The sequence below is a fragment of the Peromyscus californicus genome, unplaced genomic scaffold (assembly GCF_007827085.1).
Source record: "Peromyscus californicus insignis strain IS unplaced genomic scaffold, ASM782708v3 Scaffold_5__1_contigs__length_169319896, whole genome shotgun sequence".
Taxonomy (NCBI): domain Eukaryota; kingdom Metazoa; phylum Chordata; class Mammalia; order Rodentia; family Cricetidae; genus Peromyscus; species Peromyscus californicus.
The window spans coordinates 101,115,046-101,142,088 of NW_026294573.1; the positions used below are offsets into that span (position 1 = coordinate 101,115,046).

General features: G+C 50.4%; 1 protein-coding gene across 1 annotated transcript; it reads right to left on the reverse strand.

Moving 5' to 3' along the window:
* Positions 1 to 23,418: 23,418 nt before the first annotated feature.
* On the reverse strand, positions 23,419 to 24,697 carry Foxe1 (forkhead box E1). Its single transcript, XM_052717777.1, has one exon. It carries the CDS (start codon positions 24,695 to 24,697, stop codon positions 23,570 to 23,572), a length of 1,128 nt encoding a protein of 375 aa, XP_052573737.1. The 3' UTR covers positions 23,419 to 23,569.
* Positions 24,698 to 27,043: the final 2,346 nt, after the last annotated feature.

Sequence of the window (27,043 nt, forward strand, 5' to 3'; positions counted from 1 at the left end):
TTTTTTTTTTTGGTTTTTCGAGACAGGGTTTCTCTGTGTAGCTTTGCGCCTTTCCTGGAACTCGCTTTGGAGACCAGGCTGGCCTTGAACTCACAGAGATCCGCCTGGCTCTGCCTCCCGAGTGCTGGGATTAAAGGCGTGCGCCACCACCGCCCGGCTCCTTTTTAAGTTTTTAATACTCTGTAGCCCAGTATGGGCTGAAACTTGAGGCAATCCTCCTGCCTCAGCATTCTAAAGACTGGGATTACAGACGTGAACCAACATGTCTGGCTAAAACGTCACAATTTTTGAAAAATAGTTTTTGAGGCCAGCCTGGGCTACAGAGTGAGTTCCAGGAAAGGCGCAAAGCTACACAGAGAAACCCTGTCTCTAAAAAACAAAACAAACAAAAAAAATTTATTTCTATTTGTGTGTGTGTGTGTAAGCGCACACGGGTGCAGGTGTCCTTGGAGGCCAGAAGAAGGCGTTAGCTCCCTTGGAGCTGGAGTTACAAATGGTTGTTAGCTGCCTGACATGGGTGCTGGGAAGGAAACCCTGGTCCTTTGGAAGAACAGGAAGTGCTTGTAACTGCTGAGCCATCTCTCCAGCCCCTTCATCTCAGCAGGGGATAGGCAATCTTGAACCTGCAGTAAATTTCTTTTGTTTTCTTTTTTTCCTTCAGAAATCTCCCTTAAGGTTCAGATTTGGATACCATGTTGTATGATCCATGTTGCCCACTTCGGGGCACCAGTCAGTCACACAGATGGTCATGTACACAGTGGCCTCGTCCTGGAACCCCTGGTTCATCCAGCTGCACTTGCATTATTGAAAAACCGTGGAGGCCCAAGAGGATGGGACTTAAGGGAATCGTGGAGCCCAGTGGTCAGTCTCTTCCGGCGCTCAGGAGGCCAGCTAGGTTCCTGTTCTATAGGCCCTTGTCAGACCTCTCTGAGCTCAATATTCTTAGTAAAGTGTGACTGTGCACGTGGTGTGTGTGTGTGTGTGTGTGTGTGTGTGTGTGTGTGTGTGTGTGTGTGTAGGGCAGAGGTCAACCTTGAATGTTATTTCTCAGCTGCCACTCCCTTTATTTTTGAGATAGAGTCTGTCTATGGCTTGGAGCTGGTCCACTAGTCTAGGCTGGCTGGCTGGCCAGTGAGGGAGCCCCCGAACCAGCCTGTCTCCCCCTTCCCCAGGGTAGGATTGCAAGTGTTTGTCACTACACTGGGCTTTTTAAAAACATGAGTTTTGGGAATTCAGGTTTTCACACCATGATAAGCACATTACTGACTGAGCTATCCTCCTAGGCCTACAAATAGTTTTGAGGAGATATATCATCCACATAAAAGAAGGAATAGACACTGCATCCATCACCATCACCATGTAAACAAGGTGAAGACTCTCTGCTGACTGATTGGAACTCCCTGACTGTAGAGAGTTGGAATGTTGCAAATCCAGACATCTTTGGCTATCTGTAGTCCCACTACTGGCCATTGTACACCCCACTTCTGTGTCTGACCTGATGTCCTTTCCACTATCACATAAAACCTTTGAGCTGTACTAACTTAGCAGACAGTAGCTTCCCTGACCCAAAGGCTGAGACTCATCTGAAGCCCGTAACAGAGCGACCCCTCTTTGCTCTGGCCTGCTCACCTGCTGTCCCCTCTGAGGCATTTTGTTTAGTGCCTTGGCTTATGATGCTTTTGTTGTTGTTGTTCTGTGACTACGAAAGTCTTGTGTAACCACTTCCACAGCAGAACATGTCACTCAGGACAACCTAATCTGTGTTCCTGAGCTATGGCCTCTCGTGCTTGGCTGAGAAGAAATCATCTCATGCTCCCTTCGAGGGTTACAGCTGTGTGTTGGCTGACAACTAGCATCCTACGGACTTTCTTTCAGAAGATTTATTGATTTTTATCATATGTGTATGGGTGTTGGCCTGCACGTATGTATGTGTACCACACGTGTGCAGCGCCTATGGAGGCCAGAAGAAGGCATCAGATTACCGGAAGTTGGAGTCGCTATGTGATCCTGGGAACAGAGCCTGTGTCCTCCAGTACCCTTACATGCCGAGCCATCTCTGCAGCCCCAAAGGAACCTTCTGGAACTCGTCAACCAGCTTAAGGAAAGACAGGATAGACTAACTGCTCCCATGTTTCTCTCCGATTCCTTCTCTCCTGGCACAAACACCAATTAGTTGGGACTAATCAGCTCCTTTTTCTTTAAAGAAAATGATTTATTTATTTTTATTTTATGTGCATTGGTGTTTTGCATGCATATATATCTGGATCTTCTGGAACTGGAGTCACAGACAGTTGTGAGCTGCCATGTGGTTGCTGGGAATAGAACGGGTCCTCTGAAAGAGCAGCCAGTGCTCTGAACTGCTGAGTCACCTCTCCAGCCCCTAATCAGTTCTTTCTTTCTGCCTGTGGATGTCATCGTCGTCATCATCATCATCATCATCCTCTTCATTATTTTCTTCCTCTTCACCACTATTTGCAGTCCTGGGGGTTGAACCCAAGGCCTCTAAAATTCTGGGAAAATGCTCCACCCCTGAGCTGCATTGTCCCCCTGCCACCTGTGTCCTTCTTTAGAGTCCTGCCTCAGTGGTGTGGAGGACAGCCATTCTTCAGCTCCTCGGGCGGGCACAGTGTTGGTGACAGCAGGTGCCACTCCGATCGCCTGGAGGCTGTGTTGAGCTAGTCGGCAGATCTTTCTAACATCACTCCCGGAAGAGTGGCCTCCACGCGAGAATGGTGTCAGTTTGTTTAATCCATTCTATGCTTCTAACCGACAGAACCATACCTTTCCAGTGCCCGCTGTTTACCCTCAACACTTGCATGATTTTTAGGAGCACGCACAGAGACCCTGTGTGTTCTTTACCCCATCTTTCCCAGGGTAGCAAGGCACTCCGGTAAGGAGGTTGGTGGCACAGGCCTGGACAGGGTGAACAGGTCTCTCAGGTCACCATTTTCTATCCATCCCCCCTTCCTCCCACCTGCATCCATTCCTAGCCCTCGGTAGTCACTGAATGGTTTTCTATTCCAATAATTTATTCAGTGCGAAAGTGTTATGCGATGGCTGGAGTGGAGGCTCCCCGGGTAAGGGCATGGACTAATCTTGCACAGGGCCTGAGTTTGGTTCCCAGCCCTCGTGTCCGGTGACTTACAACTGCCCGTAACTCCAGCTTTGGGGGAATCTGAAGACTGCTTCTTACCTCCACAGGCACCCCCTGCCCCATGTGGGTACACCAACGCATAACACACACACACACACACACACACACACACACACACACACACACACACACACACATAGTTAAAAATAAAATAAAAATTATGTAAAGTCAGGTATGGCACACACTTGTAATCCTAGAACTTGGGAGGCTAAAGCAGGAGGATTGGCAAGTCTGAGCCAGCCTGGGCTACATATGGACATAGTGTCTCAGACAGACAGACAGACATTTTGTAAACAGATTCACGAAGCATGTGACCTATTGGGACTGGCCTTTAAAAATCAGCATTATTCTTTAGAAGTCACAGGCAATTGTGTGTCAATAACTTATCTCTTTTTCTTGCTGAGTAATGTTCCATGGTATGAATGTTCCATGGTTTATCTATTGTGTTGAAGAACATGAGTTTTTTTTTTCTTCCAGTTAAAAAATATCTATTAACTACTGAGGCCCAGAACTAGGGTTATGATTTGGCCCACTCCAACATCCACCCCATCTATGATCTGCTGGAGCATGTGAGGGTCTGTCCTGCAGACCCAAAGCTGGAGGATCTCCATGACCCAGGAACTGGATCCTCTGCAAGAGCAGGGAGTGCAGTTAACTAGGTCATCTCGCCAGACTCCTCCCCTCTCCCCTTTGGTTTCTCATGACAGGGTTTCTCTGTCCAGGAACTCACTCTGTAGACCAGGCTGGCCTTGAACTCAGAGGTCTGCCTGCCTCTGTCTCCCAAGTGCTGGGATCAAAGGCGTGCGCCACCACCGCCTGGTGGTCTCCAGTCCCCTTTTAATGTTCTCTTTTGAGACTGGCTCTCAGGTAGCCCAGGCAGACCTGGAACTCATTATGTAGCTGAGGTTGGTTTTGAACTCCTGATCCTCCTGTCTCCCCCTCCCAAGTGCTGGTATAACAGACACGCACCATTATAATGGGGCTAATTTGGAGCTTTTCTATTCAATTTATTTGATTTAAATTTCCATAGCCTTTTGGAAAGGTTCTTGTGTATATGTATGTGTGCATGTATGTTCATGTACCTTTGTGCTCATACATGTGTGAGGCAGAGGAGTCCCAGTAAGGGCCCAGCATCGATAGTGTAGCAGAAGCCAGAGACCTCAAATCAGACCAATGACTCTTTGCAATGAACACTGCAAGTAAAGACATATGGACAAAAGAGTTTACTGTGTGACTCACTGTGCCATACTACAGCTTCTATGATGAAATTCTTCTGTCTTTTTTCTTCTTTTTCTCTTTCTTTTTTTTTCTCTTAAATTTTATTTTATTTTACTTTGGTGGGGAGGTTGCAAGGGCAGAGGGCAGATACAAAGGGGCAGGAGATGAATGGGATCGAGATGCATGATGTGAAAGACACAAAGAATGAATAAAAAGAAAGTTTATGATAAAAACATTTACCTATATTTTTATTTATATGAATGCATATGTGTCTGTGTGAGTGCATGCCATGGGTGTGCAGATGCCCACAGAGGCCAGCGAATGACATCAGATCCACTGGAGCTGGAGTTACAGAGGCTCATGAGTCACCCGATGAGGGTTCTGGGAACCAAACTGAAGTCCTGCGGGAGAGCAGGGAGTGCTTTTCTCCGCCGCTCTGGCTTTCCCACTGTCTTGCTTCTTTCGTGTTGTCATTTGCTAATGTGAGCAAAGCAGCTGCAAACATTCGTGAACTTTGTTTATCTTTATGTGCATTGGTGTTTTGCCTGCATGTGTGAGGGAGTCAGGTCCCCTGGAACTGGAGTTACAGACAGCTGTGAGCAGCCAGTGGGTGCTGGGAATCGAACCCGGGTCCTCTGGAAGAGCATTAACCCCTGAGCCATCTCTCCAGCTCTCTTGAACTGTTTTCAGTGTGAACAAATCTTTTTTTCTAGAATGAACGCCCAGGAGTTGGAATGTTGAGTCACACAGTGGTTCTGTTTTGGCTTTCCGGGGACCGCCAAGCCGAGTGGCCTTCCCACTTGGAACTCCCACAGCCCTGTCTGAGTGAGCAGTCTCTGGCTCCCTGCCAGCTTCTGTTGGCGTCACTGCCCTTATCTGTGGTTTTAATTTGCACTTCCTGCGTGGCGGACAATGCTGTCCGTCTCTTCATGTGCCTTTTATTGTCCTCTTGATGAAAATTCTTTATCTTCCATGCATCCTCTAGTGGGAATGTTTGTCTTCTTACTGCTGGTCTTTGAGAGTGGTCTAGATTCTAGAAGGGAATCCTTTGTCAAATGTGTGACTTTCAGATATTTTCTCTCTCTTTTTTTTTTAAAAGATTTATTTATTTATTATGTATACAGTGTTCTGTCTGCATGTGTGCCTGCAGGCCAGAAGAGAGTGCCAGATCTCATTACAGATGGTTGCGAGCCACCCTGTGGTTGCTGGGAATTGAACTCAGGATCTCTGGAAGAACAACCAGTGCTCTTAACCGCTGAGCCAACTCTCCAGCCCGATATTTTCTCTTTTTAAAAGATTTATTTATTTACATGCCTGCTTGTATGCTACTAAAGGTGTTTATTTATTTTTGAGACAGGGTCTCTCTGTGTAGCTCTGGGTAGCCCTAGAACTAACTCCCTTTGGAGATAGGCAGACCTCAAACTCCGACAATACTCTTGCCTTGGGTTTCTGGGTGCTGGGATTGCCAGTGTAAAACACCACATCTGGTTTTATGAGGCTCAACAGCAGCTTCCCAACCTGAGTACCGCTTCTTTTCCCTGCATCCTTTCTGTTCTGACTGGGTGGCTTGGCACTGTGCTGGAGAACAGTGGGCACCTTTGTCTGGAGACTTCAGTCCTTCACCATTCACTAGACCGCTCACTGTGGGGTTTGTGTCTGTTCTCCATCAAGTTGAGGAAGTTTCCCCCATTTCCTTGTTTTCTGAGATTTTTCCCCTTCATGAATATGCATTGATTTTGTGAAATGCTTTTCCTCAACTCGCAGATATAACCATGTGATTTTCTTTATCTGTTAATATGGCAGATTATATTGATTTTTTGCTACATTATGAATGTCTTGTTTTGTGAATGGAGTAAAGAGAATTCAATTGACCACAGTTTAAGTCAAAGTTTTCAGGACTACCTCCGTCTTTGTACTGAAGACTGGCTGCAAGTATTGCTTGAAGTCTGTTATAATCAATCTAACCATATACAAGTTATAAGCGAGTGAGCTCTCCCGGAGAACCACGATTTGAATTTTTTATTTTTAATGCCGACTCAGCCTGATACAGTTTAATACTCAGCCATCTCTGAGATAAGCTCTGGTCCGTCGTAGTGTACAACTTTTTGCACATCGCCGGATCCTATCTGCAAATGTTTCGTTTAAGGTTTTTCCATTTGTATCTATGAGGAGTTAGGATTTCTCAGTTTTCTGATTTTGTATTATCTTTTTAAAAAATTTTCACATACATGAGAATGGGCCTTTATTTATTTATTTACTTACTTATCTGCATGTGGGTGTGGAGGTCGGAGGACAACTGGTTCTCTCCTTTGACCATGTGGAGAATCCAACTCAGCGATCCGGCTTGGGAGCAGGCCTTTTCCTGCTGAGCCATGGCATTGATCCTTTTGTGCTGGCTTTACACAGTCTCGGTGTCTGAGTCACTCTAGCTCCCCAAAATAAAATGAGATATATTTCCTCCTCTTCTATTTCTGGGAATAAATGGTGTAATTGTTGTTAATTAGTTAATTCTTCAAACAGTTGGTGGAGTTTTCCCAGGAAACCCATACAATTGTAGACATTTCATTTTAGGAATTGAAGAAAATTGTGTGTAGTTATGTGTGTGTGTGTGGTCATGTCTATGTGTGTATGTGGTTATATGTGTGTGTGTGCATGTGTGGTAATTATGTGTGTATGATTATTTGTGTGTGTGTACATGTGTGGTGTTAATATGTGTGTATGTACATGTGTGGTAGTTATGTGTGTGTGATTATGTATGTGTGTGGTTATGTGTGTGGTTATATGTGTATGTACATATGTGGTGGTTATATGTGTGTGTGTGTGTGTGTGTGTGTGTGTGTGTGTGTGTATGTGTGGTGGTCATATATGTGTGTGTATATGTGTGGGGGTGCACATGTGCCTGTGCACATGAACAGAGGCCAGAGGGAGATGCCAGCTCTTCTCTTTCCTTCTCTCTGAACCGAGGACTCACTGTTTTCCAGCTAGGCTGGCAAACACCAGGCCGGGCCATCCTCCTGTCTCACTTCCATCGTAGTGCTGGGGTTATGGCGGGTGCTGGGAGTGTAAACTCGGGTCCTTATGCCTGCATGAGAAGCGTTCTTACACACTCACCCATCTTTCCACCATGGGATTTTTGAAAAATTACAAGCTAACTTTTTGAGTAGTTAGAGGGTTCCTCAATGCTGTGCATTGGGTGAATTGAGGTAGCTTATGTTTTGAGGGAGGGGTGCCTCTTGTAAGTCGCCTCATTTCCATGCTGGGGTGTTTGTAGAACCCCTTGCCATTAGGGGTCCTCTCCGCTTTTTTGCAGACATCGGTAACTGGGTCCCCTTTCTGTTGCCCCTGGTTTATTTAGAGTGTTTGTCTGATTTATTCTTTTTTTCCTCCCAAGAATCAGCTCCTCGGCTCTCTGTGATATTTTATTCTTCAGTTTCTCTGATTTCTGCTCATGGACACATTTCTTCCTCTTTGATTCAGGTTTATTTTGATCCTTTCTCACTTAGGCAGTTCAGGCTAATGGTCTGAGACTATTCCTCTTTTCTAACGTGTGTATCTAACATGGCAGGTCCCTCTCAGAACACATTAGCTGAATCCCACAGATGCTGTATTTTAACTTTGATTCACGTTTGTGATTTTTCTTTGGAACATCACTGATATTTTCTCTTTGGCCCATGGATTGTTATTATTGGTGTGTGGCGTGTTTTCCAAGTGTTCGGTGATTTTTAAAAAAGATTTCTTTATTTTTATTGTATATGTAGGAGCACCTGTCCGCAATGTATGGATGTGAACCATGAGTGCAGTGCCCTCAGAGACCAGAAGAGGGTGTTGGATGCTCTGGAACTGGAGTGGCAGACTGTTGTGAGCAGCCACGTGGGTGCTGGGAGCCAAACTTGGTCTTCTACAAGAACTGTCATCTTTTGAGCATCTCTCTAGCCTAGTATTTGGAGATTTTTATTTTATTTTTCTTAGAGAAAGTCTGAGAACTTTTGAGAATTCACTCTGTAGAATCTCAATTCTCTTAAGTTTGGGGGCTCGTTTCCTGGTGCAGTGTACGGTACGTTCTGGTACACGTGCCATACGCACCTGAATGACCTGTGTGTTCTGCTGTTGTGGGGTGGAATGGTCTAGAAATATCAACTAGAGCCTTTTGCTGGTTTTATTGAATTCTGTATCCTTCCTGCTTTTCTGTTTGGTAGTTCAACCAGTTGTTGAAAGATAAGTGCTGAAATCTCCGATCTTTCTCACTCTTTCTTTTTTCTTTGAGCCCTGGCTAGCTTGGAACTCACTGTGTAGACAGAGGCTGGCCCCAGACTCAGAGATCTTCCTGCCTCTGCCTCTTGAGTGCTGAGACTAAAGGTGGGCACCCCCCACCCCCGGTGCTTTTCTTATCTGAGGCAGTGTCTATAGCCCAGACTGACAATGACCTCCCTGTGGAGCTGAGGATGCTCCTGATTCCACCTCTGGAAGGCCGGCATGTGTGTGCCACAATCCTGACTTATAACAGCTTTACATTTTAGAATAACTTTTTTTTTTTTTGAGACAAGGTGTCACATATATAGTCCACCTGGCCTTTAACTTGCCTCAAGCTCCTGATTTTCCTGCCTCCACCTTCCAAGTGCTGGGACTACGGGCATGGGCCACAATGCCTGGCCCAAAGTCTCCAATTCTATTTTTGAGTTTTTCTCTTCAGTGTTATCCAGCTCTGCTTCCCCTACTTGTTCTGGTGTTGCACATTCAGGGTTATGACGTGCTCTAGGTTAACTGACTTGTTCATTGTCATATAATATTCCTCTTTGTTCTTAGTTGTTTTTTTCTTTTTCTCTCCTCTGAGGTTGACCTTATCTAATCTTAGTGCAACCCTTTTCTTGTGACCAGTGTTACATGAGATAAGATTTTAGATTCTTCTACTTTCAACTGTGGCAAATAATTGGAAGTGAGTTTCTGGGAGACAGCTATGAAGCATTTAATTATTCTTCTTAATAAAAACCCGGGAGTCAGATATTGGGGTAATAACCTAATTGATCAGAGAAGTGGCAGAGAATGGACCAGTGACCTCCTCTCTCTCTCCTTCCTCGATCCAAAAAGGCGGAGAAACTTTCTAAGCCCTCCCCACTACTTCCCATGTCTCTCTATATGTACTCGGTTCTCCAAAACCTCTGTGGCTAATTTTGGTCAGCTAGTAGCCAGCTCCGCTCCCTGACTCAAAGTAAACTTTATTGGCAGTCTCAGGAGTGTCAGGGTGTGATCAAAATACCCCACAACCCAGCTATGTCAATTTCTGAAAGCCACCAAACCACAGAGTTGGTGACTTAAAACACGAGATTGAACCTGGGACCTTGCACAGGCTAGGCAAGCGGTCTACCTTGAGCTATAGCCCCGCCCATTTTTATTCTGTATTTTGAGATAGAATCTCACTAAGTTACCCAGACTGGCCTTGACCTCGCCATTCTCCTGCTTCAGCCCCCACCAAGCCTGGAGAAGACACATTTATTCTGACCATTCTGGAGGTCTGAAGTCCAAAGTCAGTACCTGTGAGCTAAAGCAACTTCTTAGTAAAGCCATTGCCACGTCTCTCCTAATTCTTGTGTTCATCCTTACCTCTCCTTCTGGAATATATCCTTCTGCTTGCTTCGTAGGAGGACATTTGTGATGACCTTTAGGGCTCCCTGGATAATGCAGGACAAGCCCATCCTGCCGACACAGTCTTTTTTGCCTATAACAACCCTCACAGAGGTCATCTCTGGGGACCACCACTCGGCCCATCCTGGGGCCACAGATTGGGTCCTGTCTCCACCCTGGCCTAGCGCTGTGGGTGGGGTGAATCTTGAGTGGTCTGACTGCTGGAGAGCAGAAGTGTCCTCCCCAGTTACATGCTTAAGAAGACTAGACGCTGAAGGCCTTTGGGTCTGTGTTCTGAGATGCTATCTCCTTTAGCTTCAAGGCTGACTTATTTGGGCAAAGGATATAAGTTATCCACCCTGAACTCTGAGGGCTCGGCTCCAGCAAAGGCATACACTCCGCTTTGTGTGCCTTTCACAGAGTCAAAGGGGCGTGCGGCCGCCACTGCTAGGGAAAGACGGAGAGCCATGGAGAAACATCACTCCTGCCTGACTTCTCCCAAGACCAAATGCCAGTCACTCAATCCTTCATTACATCAGTACAGTCTCCTCCCTATTTATGAAAGAGTTTCATGTATTCCAGGTAGGCCATGTGCCCCAGGCTGGCCAGACCATGTACAGGGGATGATCTCGAACCCCTGATCTTCCTGCTCCCCAGCTCAGGTACTGAGATTAGGCCATCTGTGCTACCCGGTGTTAAGTTTCTTTCTTCTGGCCTCTACTTCCTGACGGTGCTTTGGGGAGGGCCCTCAGCCTTTGGATTGCATCAGGATTACTATATCTCCCTCTGGTCAGCATAGCCTGCCCCCTGCTGGCCACAGTGAGAATGATTCTGTAGAGACAGGACAAACAGCTTGGGTTTTGGGCTGTAAACTTGGCGGCTTACTGGCTCCTGGCTTTTGCTATAGTCAGAAGGGTCCATCCATTAGATCTGGGTCCTTGATTTGTCCTGAATTTCAGTCTTTTCAAAACTGTTCATTTCATTACTGCCTGTAGATGATCCCTTGCCTTCTGTTACATCCCTGCTTTTGCTTAATTATTTAGGGTTGTATTTGTTGCTTGCAGCCGGAGTATTCTGACTGATGGTGTTGTGGGAAAGGAGGTCCCTGTGGGAAGGGCGTGGAACCGAGAAATGTGTGTGTGCATGAGTCTTCAGTGGGTGTGATAATATCCCAGAGGCTTGAGGCTGGAAAAGTCTTTAGAAATCCTATGGGATTCCACCCACGGAGTGGGTTCTCTTACACCATCTCTACTGACTGTCTTGAGCATTGCTTAGGGGCCCTTCCAGAAGCAAAAGATTCTCCCAGGCAGCCGGCACCACCCTTGACTGCCTCCAATCATTTCTTTCTCTTCTTAGCCGGAATTTGATGTGACCCAGTACTGATCCTCTATATGTACCCCACTCCCCCTTCTCTGCCTGGGAGGCTCTTCACAGATATAAGACAGGAGAATGTGCCCCAGACTGGCTTTTTTCAGGCAGCATAAAGCTCATGTCCCCAGGACTTAGGTCGCTGCCCCCAGTGGGAATATTTAGTTCCAGTTAAACAATATTTACCAACAAATATGAGGCAGAGGGGCAACCCAAACACTCAAAAAGGTCAAATCACCTCCTCCCTCTGGACCCTCTACTTTTTAAAATGTAGCCTCCAATAAGATTCGATGTAAGGCAGCTTGCTGCCGCTCCTGCCGCTCCTGACTCATGGGCTTAGTTCTCCTAAGCCCTCTTCACACATGCTTCCACCTCCCCTCCCTTCCCTAGTTGGCTCGCAGGCTCCCTATTCTTGTGTGTGTGTGTGTGTGTGTGTGTGTGTGTGTGTGTGTGTGTGTGTGTGTGTATGTGTGTGTGTGTGTTTACAGCCCGAGTTAAAAACATAGCAGAGCCTCCTAACTTTGCTATAGAACCCTCAGAAGGACATTACCCTTGGATTCCCTGGCGGTGCTGGTTGTGAGCACACAGAAGGGCCTGTTAGGAAGCTTGGCATTGCTCTCCAAGCGTCCAAACAGCTGGGGCCAGGAAGAGCCACAGCCCAGATTAGGGCTGGCTGAGATCTCTAAAGGTAAGCCTCTGCTCACTCTGTAATGGCTGTTACTCATTTTCTTTTGGGAGCGGTTAATTCCGATCTTAACGTCAGATTCAACAGCCAAAAGACAGTAGGTTGAATCTGCAGTTATCCGTGCCATGCACGGTCCTTTTCAGAAAGGCTACAAAGTGGATCTGGATAACTGTGAAACTTGGGTCCTGTCCACAAAAACCATCAAATGCTCGCGGGCGCTGGGGGGGGGGGGGGGGGGTCAGCTCACCTGATCATGCTTGCCTCTGTCAACTCAGGGACCTCCCAGCCTCTCTGCTCCCTCTGACTGTCAGTATTGCAGAAGGTGGGTCCCCAGGTTCTAGGTTGCTCTTGACAAGTCTTGGCTGACCTTGAAGGTGCTAAAGGGCGGGAAGATAGATCAACAGGTAACGGTGTTGCTACCAGTTCCTGAGAAAGCAGGATGTGGTGGGGATATCTAAAATCCCAGCACTCCTGTGGTGAGATGGGAGCGCAGGCAGGAGAATCACCCAGAAGCTTATGAACCAGTTTACCTTGTACACAATGCAGCAGCAGAAACAAGAGACACCTTGCCTCAAGGTGCAAGTTAAGTACAGACTTCTGGAAGTTGTCCTCTGACTGCCACACATGTGCCACAGGTGTGAGTACACACACACACACACACACACACACACACACACACACACACACACACAAAGAAAGATCTAAAACTTCCACTTCAGGGGGAAAAGTCCTCCTACCCACCCTATATAGTATGTGCGCGTGTGTGTATGTATGTGTGTGTGTGTGTATGTGTGTGTTTGTGTATCTGTGTGTCTGTGTGTGTATGTTTGTGTATCTGTGTCTCTATGTGTGTGTCTGTGTGTGTGTGTCTGTGTGTGTGTGTGTGTGTAGCATCCTGGTTGGAGACTGTGGCATGAGTGACCATCTGTGATTCAGTCAGCTAGTGCTGCATAACAAGTTGCTCTGAAAGTTAGTGACACACAAGAACGGCATTTGTCGTCTCATAGTTTCTGTGGCTTGCCTCGCTTGGGTCCTCTTCAGGGACTCCCACAGCCTACGTTCCCATTGAGATGGACCCGGAATCATCATCTTCCTGGCTCACTTGTGTGGCTGTTGACAGTATTCAGGTGTTTGTTTGTGTGTGTTTGTTTTGCAGTTTTGTGCTGCTGGGGATCAATCATCATCTTCCTGGCTCACTTGTGTGGCTGTTGACAGTATTCAGGTGTTTGTTTGTGTGTGTTTGTTTTGCAGTTTTGTGCTGCTGGGGATCGAACCCGGAGTGTCACGCACAGCAGGCAAACCTTGTTCCACGGAGCTACATCTCCAGTACAGGGGCCTCAGTTCTTAGGCTTTCAAAGCCCTTGCATGTCATTATCTCACAAAGCCCCACTGGTGAGGGCATGAGGCAGTCTTACCACACTGACTCTATGGTACAGACAATCCAAGTCCAGGGAGGGGAAGCCAGCAAGCTGAGAGGACCAGGCTGGACCCCAGGCTCAGCCATCTCCCTGCATCCCTGCACATGGGTACCCACTGTGGGTTTAGGATCTTCCTGTGGGTTCAGAATCATCAAAGCTTGGATTGGGGCCTTACCCAATCGTGAGTGCCTTGGAGGCAGCTCTCAGTCAGGTTGCTTGGATGGGGGGGAGGTTGTTGCTTGAGCCCCATCTTTGGGGCTGCTGAGGCCGTGGGGTAACCTGGAACCAACACAGAAGGCCAGCCCTGGACATTTGGAGAACCAGGAAGGGAAGATGCTCCCTTTGAATTGCTGGGGAAGTTGAGCAGGATCGGAGCCCCTTCTCTTGAAATCAGGCAGCCCTTTGGAAGACAGCGGAGTTCACATTACAGGTGTGAGCTAGCTGCATTCTGAGACAGCATGGAGACTAGGTTCATTTCCTGCTGGTGTGGTGTGCAGGGCCTGATGGCAGTGGCCCTGTCTCTGGAAGAGAACTCCAGAAGAAGCCCTCAGGGGAGCCTGCAAGCTCTTCCTGACAAACAGTGAGCATCAGTCAGAAAATAGTTCCTGGCCAGCCAGCCTGGCAGAGTGGTGCAGTTCTTTGAGAAAGCACGCATTCGAATCGCGGTTTGGGTAGAAAGCTGCTTCCATGCCGTGCTCTCCTCTGGCCCGGCTGCAGGCCCAGGCCCGCCTCTGCTGGAAGGAAGTCAGGCCTCCTCCCCACAGGAGGAAGGGCCCTCCTGCCTGTGGTTGGGCATTGTGCTCTCTGGATTCCAAGCTGTCAGTCTCCCCGGGGGCAGGGCTCTGGGATGCTGACCCTGCAGATTGTTTTGTTAGGTTTCTCCCACAATTAATTTGGAAATTACCCACCTGCCCACAACCAGCCTCTCCAGGTGTTCTATAAATCACCAGCCTTTTCTTGCCGTTCGGCCGTAACTAAGGTAGACCGAAGCCGGGAGGGCCTGCCACAAGGCCCCGGCCCTGGAAGACAGGCTTGTTTTTCAGAAAAGCCGGTGCCCTTCAGCTTTGGCACTAACCATCTCAGGCAGCTAGATCCACATACATCATCTTTAAGCCTCACACGCCCTGTGGAGATAAGTCATGGGCGTGTGGAGTCGCCAAGCTCAGAGGCCCAAGGAGAGAAGGCTCCAGGCAGGACTAACACACAAGCGTCCCGACTGCACATCCAGGCAGGGAAATTCCTCAGACTTCTGTTCACCTACGCTGTCAGTCCTGAAGAGACCATGTGGCCTAGAGCCAGCCTCCTCACACTTCACTTTTCTTGCCCAAAGAACACATGAGAAGTCTAGTCCACCTCAGGGCTGTTGTGAGAATCTAGAGGTTAAAAATCTTGTAAACCCCCATGGCATTGGGTTCTGTGGTGATGTTAGGGACCATTGGGCAGCTGGGAAGGGTCCTGGCCTGGGTCTGTGACTGACATTAATTAACAGAGGAACTGTGGTATGTTAGCCTTAGCCTTACTGCTCTTTGCCGTCAAGCATGAGGTAACACTACAGGATCTTTTGGCTGTGATTGATGATAAGAATGGCAAAAGAATTCTTAGGGAAATAAACCCAGGGTCAGTCTGTCCCACAACACCCTATCCGGTAAAGGTCACCTCTGCATCAGTTGACATACACCTAGCTTTAGGTAGCAGGAAACTTAAGGACAGTCTCAGACTTGATGGATATGGTTTATTTCCAACAACAGAGCCCACAGTAGAATGGCGGCTTCCAGTTTGGTTCAGCTTGGTGATATCCCCAGGCTCCAGGCCCCTATGGGCAGGCTGATGTGTTTTTAGGCTAGATACCCTGGGCCTCACTTGGCTGCCATGCTTCCAGGGGTCACACTCAACATCCAAAGGGCTATGTGTGCAAAGAAGGCAGGAAGGCAGGGAGGTGGCTGGCTGGCTGTGTGCCCCTTGAATATACCGGAGGGAAGATGGAGTGCTTTATTTCTGTCCCCAGCAGCACTCTGTACCACTCCCCAGCTGGACCACCAAAAGCCCAGAGTAGAAGGACTGGGGGCTGGGATGGGGCAGAGCGCTTGTGCACCATGCATAGGCCCTGGGTTCAAACAGCCCTGTGGCCATGCCCAGTCCCCATGAACTTCTGGCCAGGGACAGTGAGGACCCTTAACACAAAGCTGAATAGTGGGGTGAAGTTTTGGCGAAAAATTGGAGTTAGAGAAAGCAAAGTGAAAATACATAAAATATGGTTTTCTCGTAGTATGAGGACTGTTCCTGACACATTAATCCCTATCTCTGAACTCTCTCGTCTTAGGTCAGGCTCCTTCCCTAAAAGGGACTGGTCCAGCGGAAGATGCACCCTGTCTGCTAGGTGAGGACAGATGGACAGATGAGGAGGCATCAGGAAGCTCTGTGAACAGGCTGAGAGAGAGGAGGGGCTCCCGTGTGATGGGTCCTGGAGCCAGGAGGCAGGGTCAGGTGGGTCACCGAGGGAGTGGTCTGAGGAAATTCACAGTGAACAGGGCTCATGAGGTGTCTGGAAATAGCAAATGGCATGCACAGTGGCTGAAGCTTAAGGGACAGGCATGGCAGCTATGGGGGATGAGGGCAGGGAGAGGGTGGCAGAGGGTATAGAGAGAGAGTGAAAAGCTGGGGCTGTATGTCACACCAGGGTGAAACTAGCTTCCTGATGGGCTGGCCTTGGGGGCAGGGTGGAGGCAGGAGGCAGAAGCATGCTTGAGACCCTTGCCAGTGGCTGGAGGGTTAAGCTCTGTCAGGCACGGTCCTCAGACTTCGTTTCCGTGTCTCTCTGCCTGCAGAACCATAGCTGCCTTGCTTTGCCCACCCCGTCAAGAAGCTGCTCCAGGTTCCCAGGTGTTGATATCACTAGCCTGAGATGCATCCTGACTCAGCTTCCCCATCCCCTCTTCCCTCTGGGAGGGGCTGATCCCTGATCCCTAGGCTTCTCAGATTCTGCCCTCCTGGACCTAGGAAGCCCTCTGGGTTCAGCCAGAAATCTGAGCTTTGGCTCTGGGAACGGGTGGAGTGTGGGGCTTGGCACCATGCAGGCTGAACTCCACAGGAAGCAGATGTGGTCAAGCAATGAGGACCACACCACTGCAAAGGCCATTTTGGTCTCAGCCAGGGAAATGGCTCGCAGGACAAAGGGGAAGACTTGCACCAGCTCATGATCATGAAGGACCTGCCTCTTCCCGCTCCCTCTCTGTCTATCATCTCAGTTTTCTTTCTTTCTTTCTTTCTTTCTTTCTTTCTTTCTTTTTCTTTCTTTCTTTCTTTCTTTTTCTTTCTCTCTCTCTCTCTCTCTCTCTCTCTCTCTCTCTCTCTCTCTCTCTCCCTCCCTCCCTTCCTTCCTTCCTTCCTTCCTTTCTTCTGTTTTTCCAAGACAAGGTTTCTCTGTATAGTTTTGGTGCCTGTCCTGGGTCTTGCTCTGTACACCAGGCTGGCCTCGAACTCACAGAGATCCGCCTGGCTCTGACTCCCGAGTGCTGGGATTAAAGGTGTGTGCTACCACCTGGCCAGTTTTCTTTATTTTTTAATGAAAAAAATTTTTTTTTGAGACAGAGGCTTGTGTATCCCAGGCTAGCTTTGAACTTACTATGTAGCCAAGGATGACTTTGAACTTCTGTCTTGGGTACAGGTTTGCACCACTGCGCCTGATATATATCTATATATCTATATATCTATATATCTATATCTATATCTATCTATCTATCTATCATCTATCTGTCCTGTATCATCTCTGTCTCTACCTATCTCCTATCTGTCTGCCTAATCTCTATCTATTTATCTATCTATCTATCTATCTATCTATCTATCTATCTATCTACATATCATGCACACTAGCTAACACTCTACTCACTGAGCCACACCCCCACTTCGCCACTTCCATTTGCTTTGAGAACTGGAGCTACTCTGCTCTCCTCCTGGTGTTTTGAGTTGGTTTTTTAACCACTGCCTAGTGTATCCATCCATACAATGAGGGCCTTAACAGAGAAGCCCCAGCCCTGAAAGCTGCATTCTACTGCAAACCAGCAGCCCTCAGCACTCTCCTAGCTCCCACCACAGCGGATAATGGCTAGACAGAGTCTCCCTTGCTCTCATACCAATGCTAGTGAAATGGTGGGAAGGTCTCCCGCATCTCCGGGTTCCACAGAATGCACACTCATGGTATTCCTGCCCACCCCCATACTTATGAATGCATGTGAACACTGAGAAGTGTGAGCCCTGAGAAGTGTGAGCCCTGAGAAGTGTGAGCCCTGAGAAGTGTGAACACTGAGATGTGTGAGCCCTGAAGAGTGTGAGCACTGAGATGTGTGAGTCCTGAGAAGTGTGAGCCCTGAGAAGTATGAGCCCTGAGAAGTATGAGCACTGAGATGTGTGAACACTGAGAAGTATGAGCCCTGAGAAGTATGAGCCCTGAGAAGTGTGAGCCCTGAGAAGTGTGAGCCCTGAGATGTGTGAGCACTGAGATGTGTGAGCCCTGAGAAGAATGAGCCCTGAGAAGTATGAGCACTGAGATGTGTGAGCATGAGATGTGTGAGCCCTGAGAAGTGTGAGCCCTGAGAAGTGTGAGTCCTGAGAAGTGTGAGCCCTGAGAAGTGTGAGTCCTGAGAAGTGTGAGCCCTGAGAAGTGTGAGCCCTGAGAAGTGTGAGCCCTGAGAAGTGTGAGCCCTGAGAAGTGTGAACACTGAGATGTGTGAGCCCTGAAAAGTGTGAGCACTGAGATGTGTGAGTCCTGAGAAGTGTGAGCCCTGAGAAGTATGAGCCCTGAGAAGTGTGAGCCCTGAGAAGTGTGAGCCCTGAGATGTGTGATCCCTGAGAAGTATGAGCCCTGAGATGTGTGAGCATGAGAAGTGTGAGCCCTGAGAAGTGTGAGCCCTGAGAAGTGTGAGCCCTGAGAAGTGTGAGCCCTGAGAAGTGTGAGCCCTGAGAAGTGTGAGCCCTGAGAAGTGTGAGCCCCGGCTTTTTTGTAGGTTGCAATGTGATCCTGGGAACAGCATTGCCCTGGCCTGTTCTTCATGGTGCAGACTGCCATCAAAATTCCTTTTCATCAAGAAGTTTTTTTCACAGACATTTTGTCTTGGCAAAGCCCACCAAGGAGGCAGCACTTCCTAGGAAGAGGATGAACACTGAAGTCCAAGATCCTCAGAATGATGTGTGGTGTGGTGTGGTGTATGTGGGGTGTGTGTGTGTGTGTGTGTGTGTGTGTGGTGTGGTGTATGTGTGGTGTGTGTGTATGTGGGGTATGTGTGTGTGTGGTGTGTGTATGTGGTGTATGTGTGGTGTGTGTGTATGTATGTGAGTGTGTGTGTGGTGTATGTGTGCATGTGTGTGTGTGTAGTGTATGTGTGGTGTATGTTTGGTGTGTATGTGGTGTGTGGTGTATGGGTAGTGTATGTGTGGTGTATGTGTGGGGTGTGTGTGTGTGTATGTGTGGTGTGGTGTATGTGTATGTGGGGGTGTGTGTGTGTGTGTGTGTGTGTGTGTGTGTGTGTGTAGATTCTTTAGGGCATCCAGAGAACTCTGGCTGTCCAGACAGGACCCTCAGCCCACACTGAGTGAGAGACAGGGACCCCTTCATGCCAGCTGTTGTCCCCTAAGAAGAAAGTTGTATTTTTGTATACATTTTATTATTTACATTATAGCATATTTTATGTATATGAGTGATTTGCTTGAAAGTATGACTGTGCACCATGTGCAAGCCTGGTGCCCATGGAGGTCAGAAGAGGGCATTGGGTCCCTTGGAACTGGAGTCATGTACTGTTGTGAGCTGGTGTGTGGGTGCCGGGAATGGAACCCAGGCCCGGGAGAAGGGCAGCCAGTGTTCTTAACTGCTATGTCTCTAGCCCATAAATAAATCTATTTTGAAAAGATGCTTCCAAGTATATCCCAGCGAATGTCACTGTCCTCGGTGCAGCTGGAACACAGAGTGGGGTGCACTCTAAGGCCAGAACTCTCTTCTCTGTGCAGACAGTGCTGTGGAGGTGCTTTAGGGTTCTTGGTCAGAAATGGGGCTGCTGGAAGCTATATTGGGGGTCTCTGCTCTTATTAAAATAAAATAGTTTCTTCTTTTTTCAAAGTTCTGTCTCAGCTAGGACCCGTGAGCCCGTGACAATTTGTTGAAAGAGAGGTTCTAGTCCAGTGGGATTCACTGGGACCTGGGATCACACACTTCTAGCGGAGGTGGGGGGTGGGGCTGGTAGAGTGGGTGGAGGTGGGGGTGGGGCCGGTAGGGTGGGGTGGGTGGCAGGGGTTCTGAGGAAGCCCCGGCCTTTAGCGGAAACAGGGCCTCATGAAAGTGCACCCTGAATTTGAATGACCAAGGCAAGAGGAGTCAGAGATCAGGGGACAGACAGGGCACAGGGGACCTGCATTTAGTTTTACAAATGGTTGAAACCGAGGCCTACCCATGTGGGAAGGGCGGCGATTAAAAACCACACAGAGTTCAGTTCTGGGCATAGGCTTGGAGCTCAGAGGCTAGCCAGCCTAGCTGAGTCGTGAGTCCCAGGTTCACGGCTTCCACACATACTCACTCACTTACAAATGTTCATCTGAGTGCACACCCACATAAAGATACACGGTGGGCACATGCATTATCTCACACACATACACACCAACACAAAATCAAGCAGAAACATAAGGAAAGAGTCAAGATTCTGGCCTCCTATATTGGGAAAAAAAATCTAGAAAAGGGACTGCCCAGTTAACTGTGGGCTAACTTTAGGACCCTCTGTGTTTCTGTCTGTTTCGTTACTGTTCTGTTTCTGAGACAGCCACGGAGTCCAGGCGGCTCTGGAACTCACTGTGTGTAGCCAGGCTGCCTCAGCCTTCGAGTGCTAGGATTACATGTATGAGCCACCCTGCTCCTTCTCTTTCTTTCTCTTACACCTTTTCCAGACAACGAACACGCATTCTGATTTTATAACAAGAAAAAACTAATTTTAACAAAAAACAAACTGCACAAACTTCATAGAAAACTGGGAGTGTGCTTTGCTAAACTGCGATCGCGGGCTGCGGATTTGTGCCCCTGTGGAGGAGTTGGGCTGAAATCTTCCACCGTTGAAGCCTTTTTACTCTTCTGGGATCTCCGTGGTGGTTGGTAAGGAGGTAGCTGCGGCGGCCAAGGCGATCCGTGGTCCTCTGCGCCCCTAACCTCCGCAGCAGAGCGCGGACAGCGGGTCTCTATCTCTCAGCTCAAGTTGGGAAGGAAGCGCTCTAACCGTACTGAACAACCCAGGGCGATGTCTGCTTTTGTTGCCTGTTTCCTCCTCACCTTAATTGCAAAGCAAAATTAATTTGAAAGAAAATAAATGTTACAGCTCTGGGGCGAAATCTAACGAGCCTCCGGCAATTAGGGTAGAAAGCATTTAATTACTGGAAGCCCGGGGCGTCTGCAAGACGCTGGGGTGCTAGGCCTGCTCACCTGCAAGCTGGCGCTCAACAGGAAGCGGGGGAAGAGAGAGAAATGAACGCACCTCGGGTCTCAGAGCACCCCTAAAACGGGAGCGAGTCGGAGGGTCTGAGTCCACAGATTTGGAGGAGAGCTTCGAGGGCGGTGCGCTGAAATGTTCTCACCACGCGAGAGCATCCCGCCGCCCCGCTGCTCTGGGTCTATGTCCTCAGCCTATGGTCCCAGTCTTCCAGGACCCCAGTCCAGTCCCGAGGGCGCGGTCCCACACACCCAGTTCCCTCGGAGCAGCATCTTTAGTGAACACCGACTCTTTCCGTGGGCAGCGTCTCACCAAGCGCCAAAGCCCACGCGTTTCGGATGCGAAGACTCAGGCTTCCGGTCCCGTCTTTCGCCTGCTTTATGGTAACAGGACACCCCAAGTTTCTACGATAAGGCAGTTTTCCCCCCTCCTTACCCGTTGCAACGGTTTTTTTTTTTTTTTTTTAAATCTCGTTTACCATCACCACCCATCTCTCTCCCCGTCTGACTATCTTTCCCCCTCCCCCTTTAATTTCAGGAGGACCAGCTGAGGTAGCAATCACAAAATCCCATTTCCTAAGTGAGGACACTGGAAAGGCCAGTTTAAGGTTAATGGTGTTGTCAAAGCACCCAATTTGGTAATTAGGAAACAAAGGCTCCATTCCGGAACTAATATGAGGAAAAAACTGCTCCTTTTTAGCCCAGAGGAGAATGCACCGGGGCTGATATACAACTTGCACTCTCGAAGAGCTAGGCAAGGCGTCTAGCAGTGCACACAGACCCTTCAACTTCATGCCTGGAAGAGCCCACCAAGAGTGGAAGGGAGCTCAACACCCGGACTATTCCAGAGTTACAGGGCTGAAGGGCAGGCACCTGCCTGCAGATGGTCATCCACCACCGCAAAGCCAGGAAGGCTCATGGTACTATTGAATACTTGAGTGTGGCTAGACCAAGGATGTTAGAGCTCTAAGTGTGACTGTAGCTCCAACATCCGAAGGCATAGATGAAAGAAGATGGAAACATTTTAACGGTTTTTATCTTGAGTATGTGGGAATGATATTTCAGATGTATTGGGTTAAATACAATCTACTATTACAACTAATTGTTGTAATCTCACCTGTTAATTTTTATTTTATTAATATAGCTGCTACAAAAATTTAAACTACACTTGTGGCTTGTGCTGTATTTCTATTGGATGTGATAATACTCTGAGAGGAACCAAATTCATACACAGTACAGTCTCTCTCTCTCTCTCTCTCTCTCTCTCTCTCTCTCTCACACACACACACACACACACACACACACACTTACCAATCCTTTCATGGCATCTTTTCACAGCCACCCCCTTCCCTACCAAGTTAACTACACAGAGAGAGGCCGGGTTTCTCGTGCCGGGTGTTCACTTGCTCACAGATTTTTATTAAATTAGTCCATCTAAAAAAATTAGACTGTCTGAAGGAAGGGAGTGGAGCCCTTCCTCAATGCTAAATGTTTTCGCTCTAAAACCCGACCTTCTCAAGAGTAAGACGGAGGCAGGTTGGACTTTGCCCGGCACTGACTTTTAATTTCCATGAGCCTGCTGCTGCAAATAAACAAGATACAGGATGAAGTTTTAAAAAACTTAAAAAAAATAAAGATCGCTTTGCTAATCATCCAGTGTGTTACTTTTCCTTTCCTTTTTGTTCGAGGAGGGCGACGAGGCAGGCGTGGCGGAGGGCGGAGGGCGGAGGGCGCGGGGAAACAGAACAGCCAGCCCCAATCCCTGAAAGCCACCCCCCTTTTACACCCTCCTTATCAGAAAACCAGAGTTTTCACTGGGTAGTGACGGCTTCAGAATGACCAACACATCTTACTCAAAAGATTCAACAATTAGGACATAATCTTTGCTTGGAGCTAGTCCCAGGACTTTGGGTTAAATACTTGCTAATGATCTGTTCCCATTCCCTGAATGGCTACTGGGAAGGCCTGGGTGGCTCACCAATGCTGTGAAATATGGGCCACTGGCACCCAAGATAATGGAAGGGGTTAAAAATGAGAGGGTCGAGCCACACAGCTCTCCTGTGTAACAGACACACTGAAAATCCAGGTTTGGGGGCTGGATCACACTTGGGGAACTGTGTCTTAGTTATGACTGCGACCCACGCTTGGGGTAAAACCAGCCCAGCTGAACAGAAGTATTTTATTTTTAAAGCAACTTCTTTTGCAAATTTGTTCTCTCTTTAAGAAGAAAGGCACTGTCCGAGCCTTTTATTATAGTAAGGTAGTCAAAAATACAAGAGGCCGAGCATACAGAAAGCCCGAGTTTGGCGCAGCACCGCACACTTTGAAGCCATGAGACTTCACCACCACAGTTCGGATCCTGCATTCTGGTGTAGACAACTAAGCTGCTCTCCACCCTTTACAGCCTAGTAAAACGGCAGAAAGGCATGCTCTTTGGAATTTCGCATTACCGAGGGTCCCTTGTGCCAGTCCAAACGCGGCTGTAGCTTCCCCACGTCCGCAGCAAATCTGGTCTGTGAATAGTGTCCTTACGGTCCTCAGGGGCCTTCCACGCAAGTCTCAACCCTCTTTTTAGTCCTCTCCACCGGTTCCGGGGATTAACATCTTTTGGAACGTCTTGGAGTCTGTGAGGTTTCGTGCCTACCTGCGGCTCACATGGCAGACACGAACCGATCCACCGCGCCGGTATAGGCAGTGGCGTGGCGGGCGTGGTAGGCGCTGCCACCGCCGGCTCCGAGCTGCGCGCTGGGATTGTAGCAGGGCCCCAGCGCCGCTCCGAACTGGCCCGGCGACGTGCGCCCGTAGAAGTCCACCGCGGCTTCCACGCCGCCGCCGCCGCCGCCGCCGCCGCCTCCCGCGGGGGGCGAGGCAGGTCCCGCTAGGCGGCCCGCAGCAGCGGCGAAGAGCGCGCCGCTCGCCCCCTGCGGGTACGCGCCGTCGGGGCCCGCGTAGGCGGCGGCGTAAGCGGCGGGGTTGACGGGGCGCGCGCCCGCGCACACCGCCGGCTGGAAGCTCCCGGTGCCGGCCGCTCCCGCCGCCGCCGCGAAGGCACACGAGCCGCCGGCCGCAGACGGCGCAGGGCCCAGATCCGGGCTGAGCGGCCGCTCGGGAACCAGGCCGAAGACCCGGCAGGGCCCCGGCGACGCGGCGGGGTAGTAGACGGGCGGGGGCGCGGCGAGCGGCGGCGCGTAGCCCGCGTAGACGGCGCCCGGGTAGGCCGGCCTCGCGGTGGGAACGGCGCCCGGGAAGATGGCGGCGGCGGCGGCGGCGGCGGCAGCCGCAGCATCGTGCATGTAGGCCGGGTAGGTGGACAGGTCCGAGCGCTTGAAGCGCTTGCGCCGGCGCAGGAAGCTGCCGCTCTCGAACATGTCCTCGGCGTTGGGGTCGAGCGCCCAGTAGTTGCCCTTGCCCGGGCGGCCCGCCTCGCGCGGGATCTTGAGGAAGCAGTCGTTGAGCGTGAGGTTGTGGCGGATGCTGTTCTGCCACTTCTTGGGGTTGTCGCGGTAGAACGGGAAGCGCTCGGTGATGAACTTGTAGATGCCGCCCAGAGTCAGGCGGCGCTCGGGAGCGTGCGCGATGGCCATGGCGATGAGCGCGATGTAGCTGTAGGGCGGCTTCCCCCGCTGCAGGGGGCGCTTGCGTCGCCGTCCGCCCGCGCCGCGGCCCGCTGCCTCCGCCGGGACCCCCGCGCCCGCCGCCGCCGCCTCCCCGCGCTCCTCCTTCACCGCCGCCAGCGCCTCCGGCTGCGGCGGGGGCGGCGGCGCGCTCTCGGCCGTCATGGCGCCGCGGTCCCCCGTGCCCCCCGTCGTCCGCCGCTGCAGACGGCCGCGCCGGCCCGGGACCCCGAACCCCGGGAGCCCGACACCGGGTTCTCGCGACTGGCACCGAAAGCGCTGCAGGCACGGGGACCTCGGGGCCCGGCGCACCGCGCTCACCGACGGCTCGTCCGGGGCACCGGCCCGAGGGTCCTTGGTGCTCTGGTGCCAGGCGATCAGGGGGTCCGGACGTGACTCCGAGGCCCAGATGGCGACAGCTGTTTAGGAGTCCCTTCGGGTCCGAGGACGACCGTCGAGGAGGCTGCGGGCTGGGGTCCCGCGCGAGGGCAGTCAGTGGGGGCGCCGTCCACCCCTGCCGGGGCCGCCCATGCCGCACCTCTGCGGCGAAGGTACAGCCCAAGCCCAGGGCAGAGTGGCGAGGCCAGCGGCGAGGCAGGCGAGCGGGCCGGGCCGGGTGGCGGGCGACTGCTCCGCTCGCTCTGCAGCCCTGGACTCCAGCCCGGAGTACGGACGGCGAGGCGCTCTCCTGCACACACCTGGGCCAGCTCCTCCCTCTGCCCGCTTCTCCTCCTTAAAGGCGCCAGCGAACACGGGGCGTAGCCGGTTCCCTGCCCGCCCCCGACTGCCCACCCCCACCCCCGTTGGCTGGCACACCTCCCCAGGTAGCGGCGGCGGTTCAGCGGGAGCCCCACCAACGTCAGAGCGGGGAGGGCGCCTGGAGATACGGGGCCCCCGGCCCTCTCTGCGCGCCAAGCGGGAGACTGAGACCCTGGGAGTCCAGATCTCGGTGTCGGTCTCATCACTCTCGAATTTCTTTCAGTCGCTCTCTGCGGAAAGTTGGGAGTCTGAGGCGGAGAGAGGGCTCACTGCATTTTCTTGTCCAGAGAGGGTAAGAACTGGACGAGGGTGGGGCGCGTTTATTTATTGTGCGGAGGAAAATAGCAAGTTCTTGGGATGTTTTCCTAACCCAGGTCTGTGCTACCCGGCCCACTCTCCGGTCCAGTTCTTTTTCAGAAGAGAATTCCCAGGGCCGCAGCAACTTCGCTGCCCTTAGGAGCCTGCAGCCTGCTCCTGTTCTAGAATGTGCCACAGGTAGACACTTCACCTTTTTGGATCCAGGTTCCTAGACTGTCCGGAGGTTTCGTTATCTCTAGAAGTGTTTAGGAAAGTCTCCCCCACCGCATCGCCCGTCTTTAGGCGGCTTGGGACCCTTCCCTACACGCTGTAGAGTGTTGCCTGGGCTCCTGCACTCTAGCAGTTGGCTCCTTTCCTCCGGTACTCCGCGGCCAGAGTGGGCCCGCCGGCCCTAGAGGCCTAAGGGTGAAGGCTCCGGTGGAAGCTCTGCGTTCAGTTCACAACTCTATTGGGAAGGGTAAGACTGTTCCAAGGTGTCCGATTTCTGCCATCCTCTGGCAGGATTCGGTGCAAGAGTGACTCCCAGGGGTGCAGCCCCGCAGGCTGGTTCGCTTTCTGGCCATTTCTGGGGACCTGTTCCGTTCCCATCTCAGGAATCTAAGGCTTGAAGTCTTAATATTCTGACCTTGAAGCCAGAGGCACCAGGCAGGACGTACCTCTCCAAGGGGTGGGAACTGTGGGTGCAGAGCCCAGTGGAAGGTGCCCGGTTGGGAAGAGACACTGTGGAGGGCTGAGGTCTAACGTGGGTGGCCGGGCCTTCTGGTTTTATTGCTCTCTCCAGTGAACACTGGGTGGCTGCCTTTGGGAAAGAGAGGCAGGGAGCCCAGATCCTCTCCCTCAGCTGACCAGGGCTTGCTTGAAGACCTCCCCCAGCAGGAGTGTCCCAGGGAATGCAGAGGGGCTTTCCACTTGCTGCGGCCCCTCCCCCCTGCAGTTTCCTTCTGAAGAAGCCGGGAAAATCCTGTTTCTTTTTCCCAAAGCAAACTTTGAACTAGTGGTTATCCATATTTCCAAGATTTGTATTTCCAGATTTCAAATTCTGGACCATCATCTCAGCGTGGCTCTATACAGTCTTGTGGCTATAAACATCTGCTAAACATCTAAAAGGCTGTTAAGGGGCCTGCAAGGTGGCACAGTGGGTGAAGGGAATTCCCACAAAGTCTGAGGACCGAGAGAGAGACTCCTAGATGTAGGGGGTGTGTGCGCCTGTGCCAGGGCTAGTGCAACACACACACAGTTAATGAGCGTAAACAATAGAAGGGTACTATATATAAAGATGCTAGAACTAAGACATTGTGCCTGGAACCGGCTCCACTGTTGGGAGTGGCTGCTTCTCTGGCTTGCTTTGTTTGCCTTTCCTGCGCTCTGCAGTATATCATATTTAACTTGAATTCCCACATAGGGATGTCTTATTGGAAGATCTGGGTCTTAATA

Bases quoted from the DNA above. Each gene is read 5' to 3' on its own strand.
- Foxe1 (XM_052717777.1), bottom strand. From the start codon at position 24,697: ATGACGGCCGAGAGCGCGCCGCCGCCCCCGCCGCAGCCGGAGGCGCTG.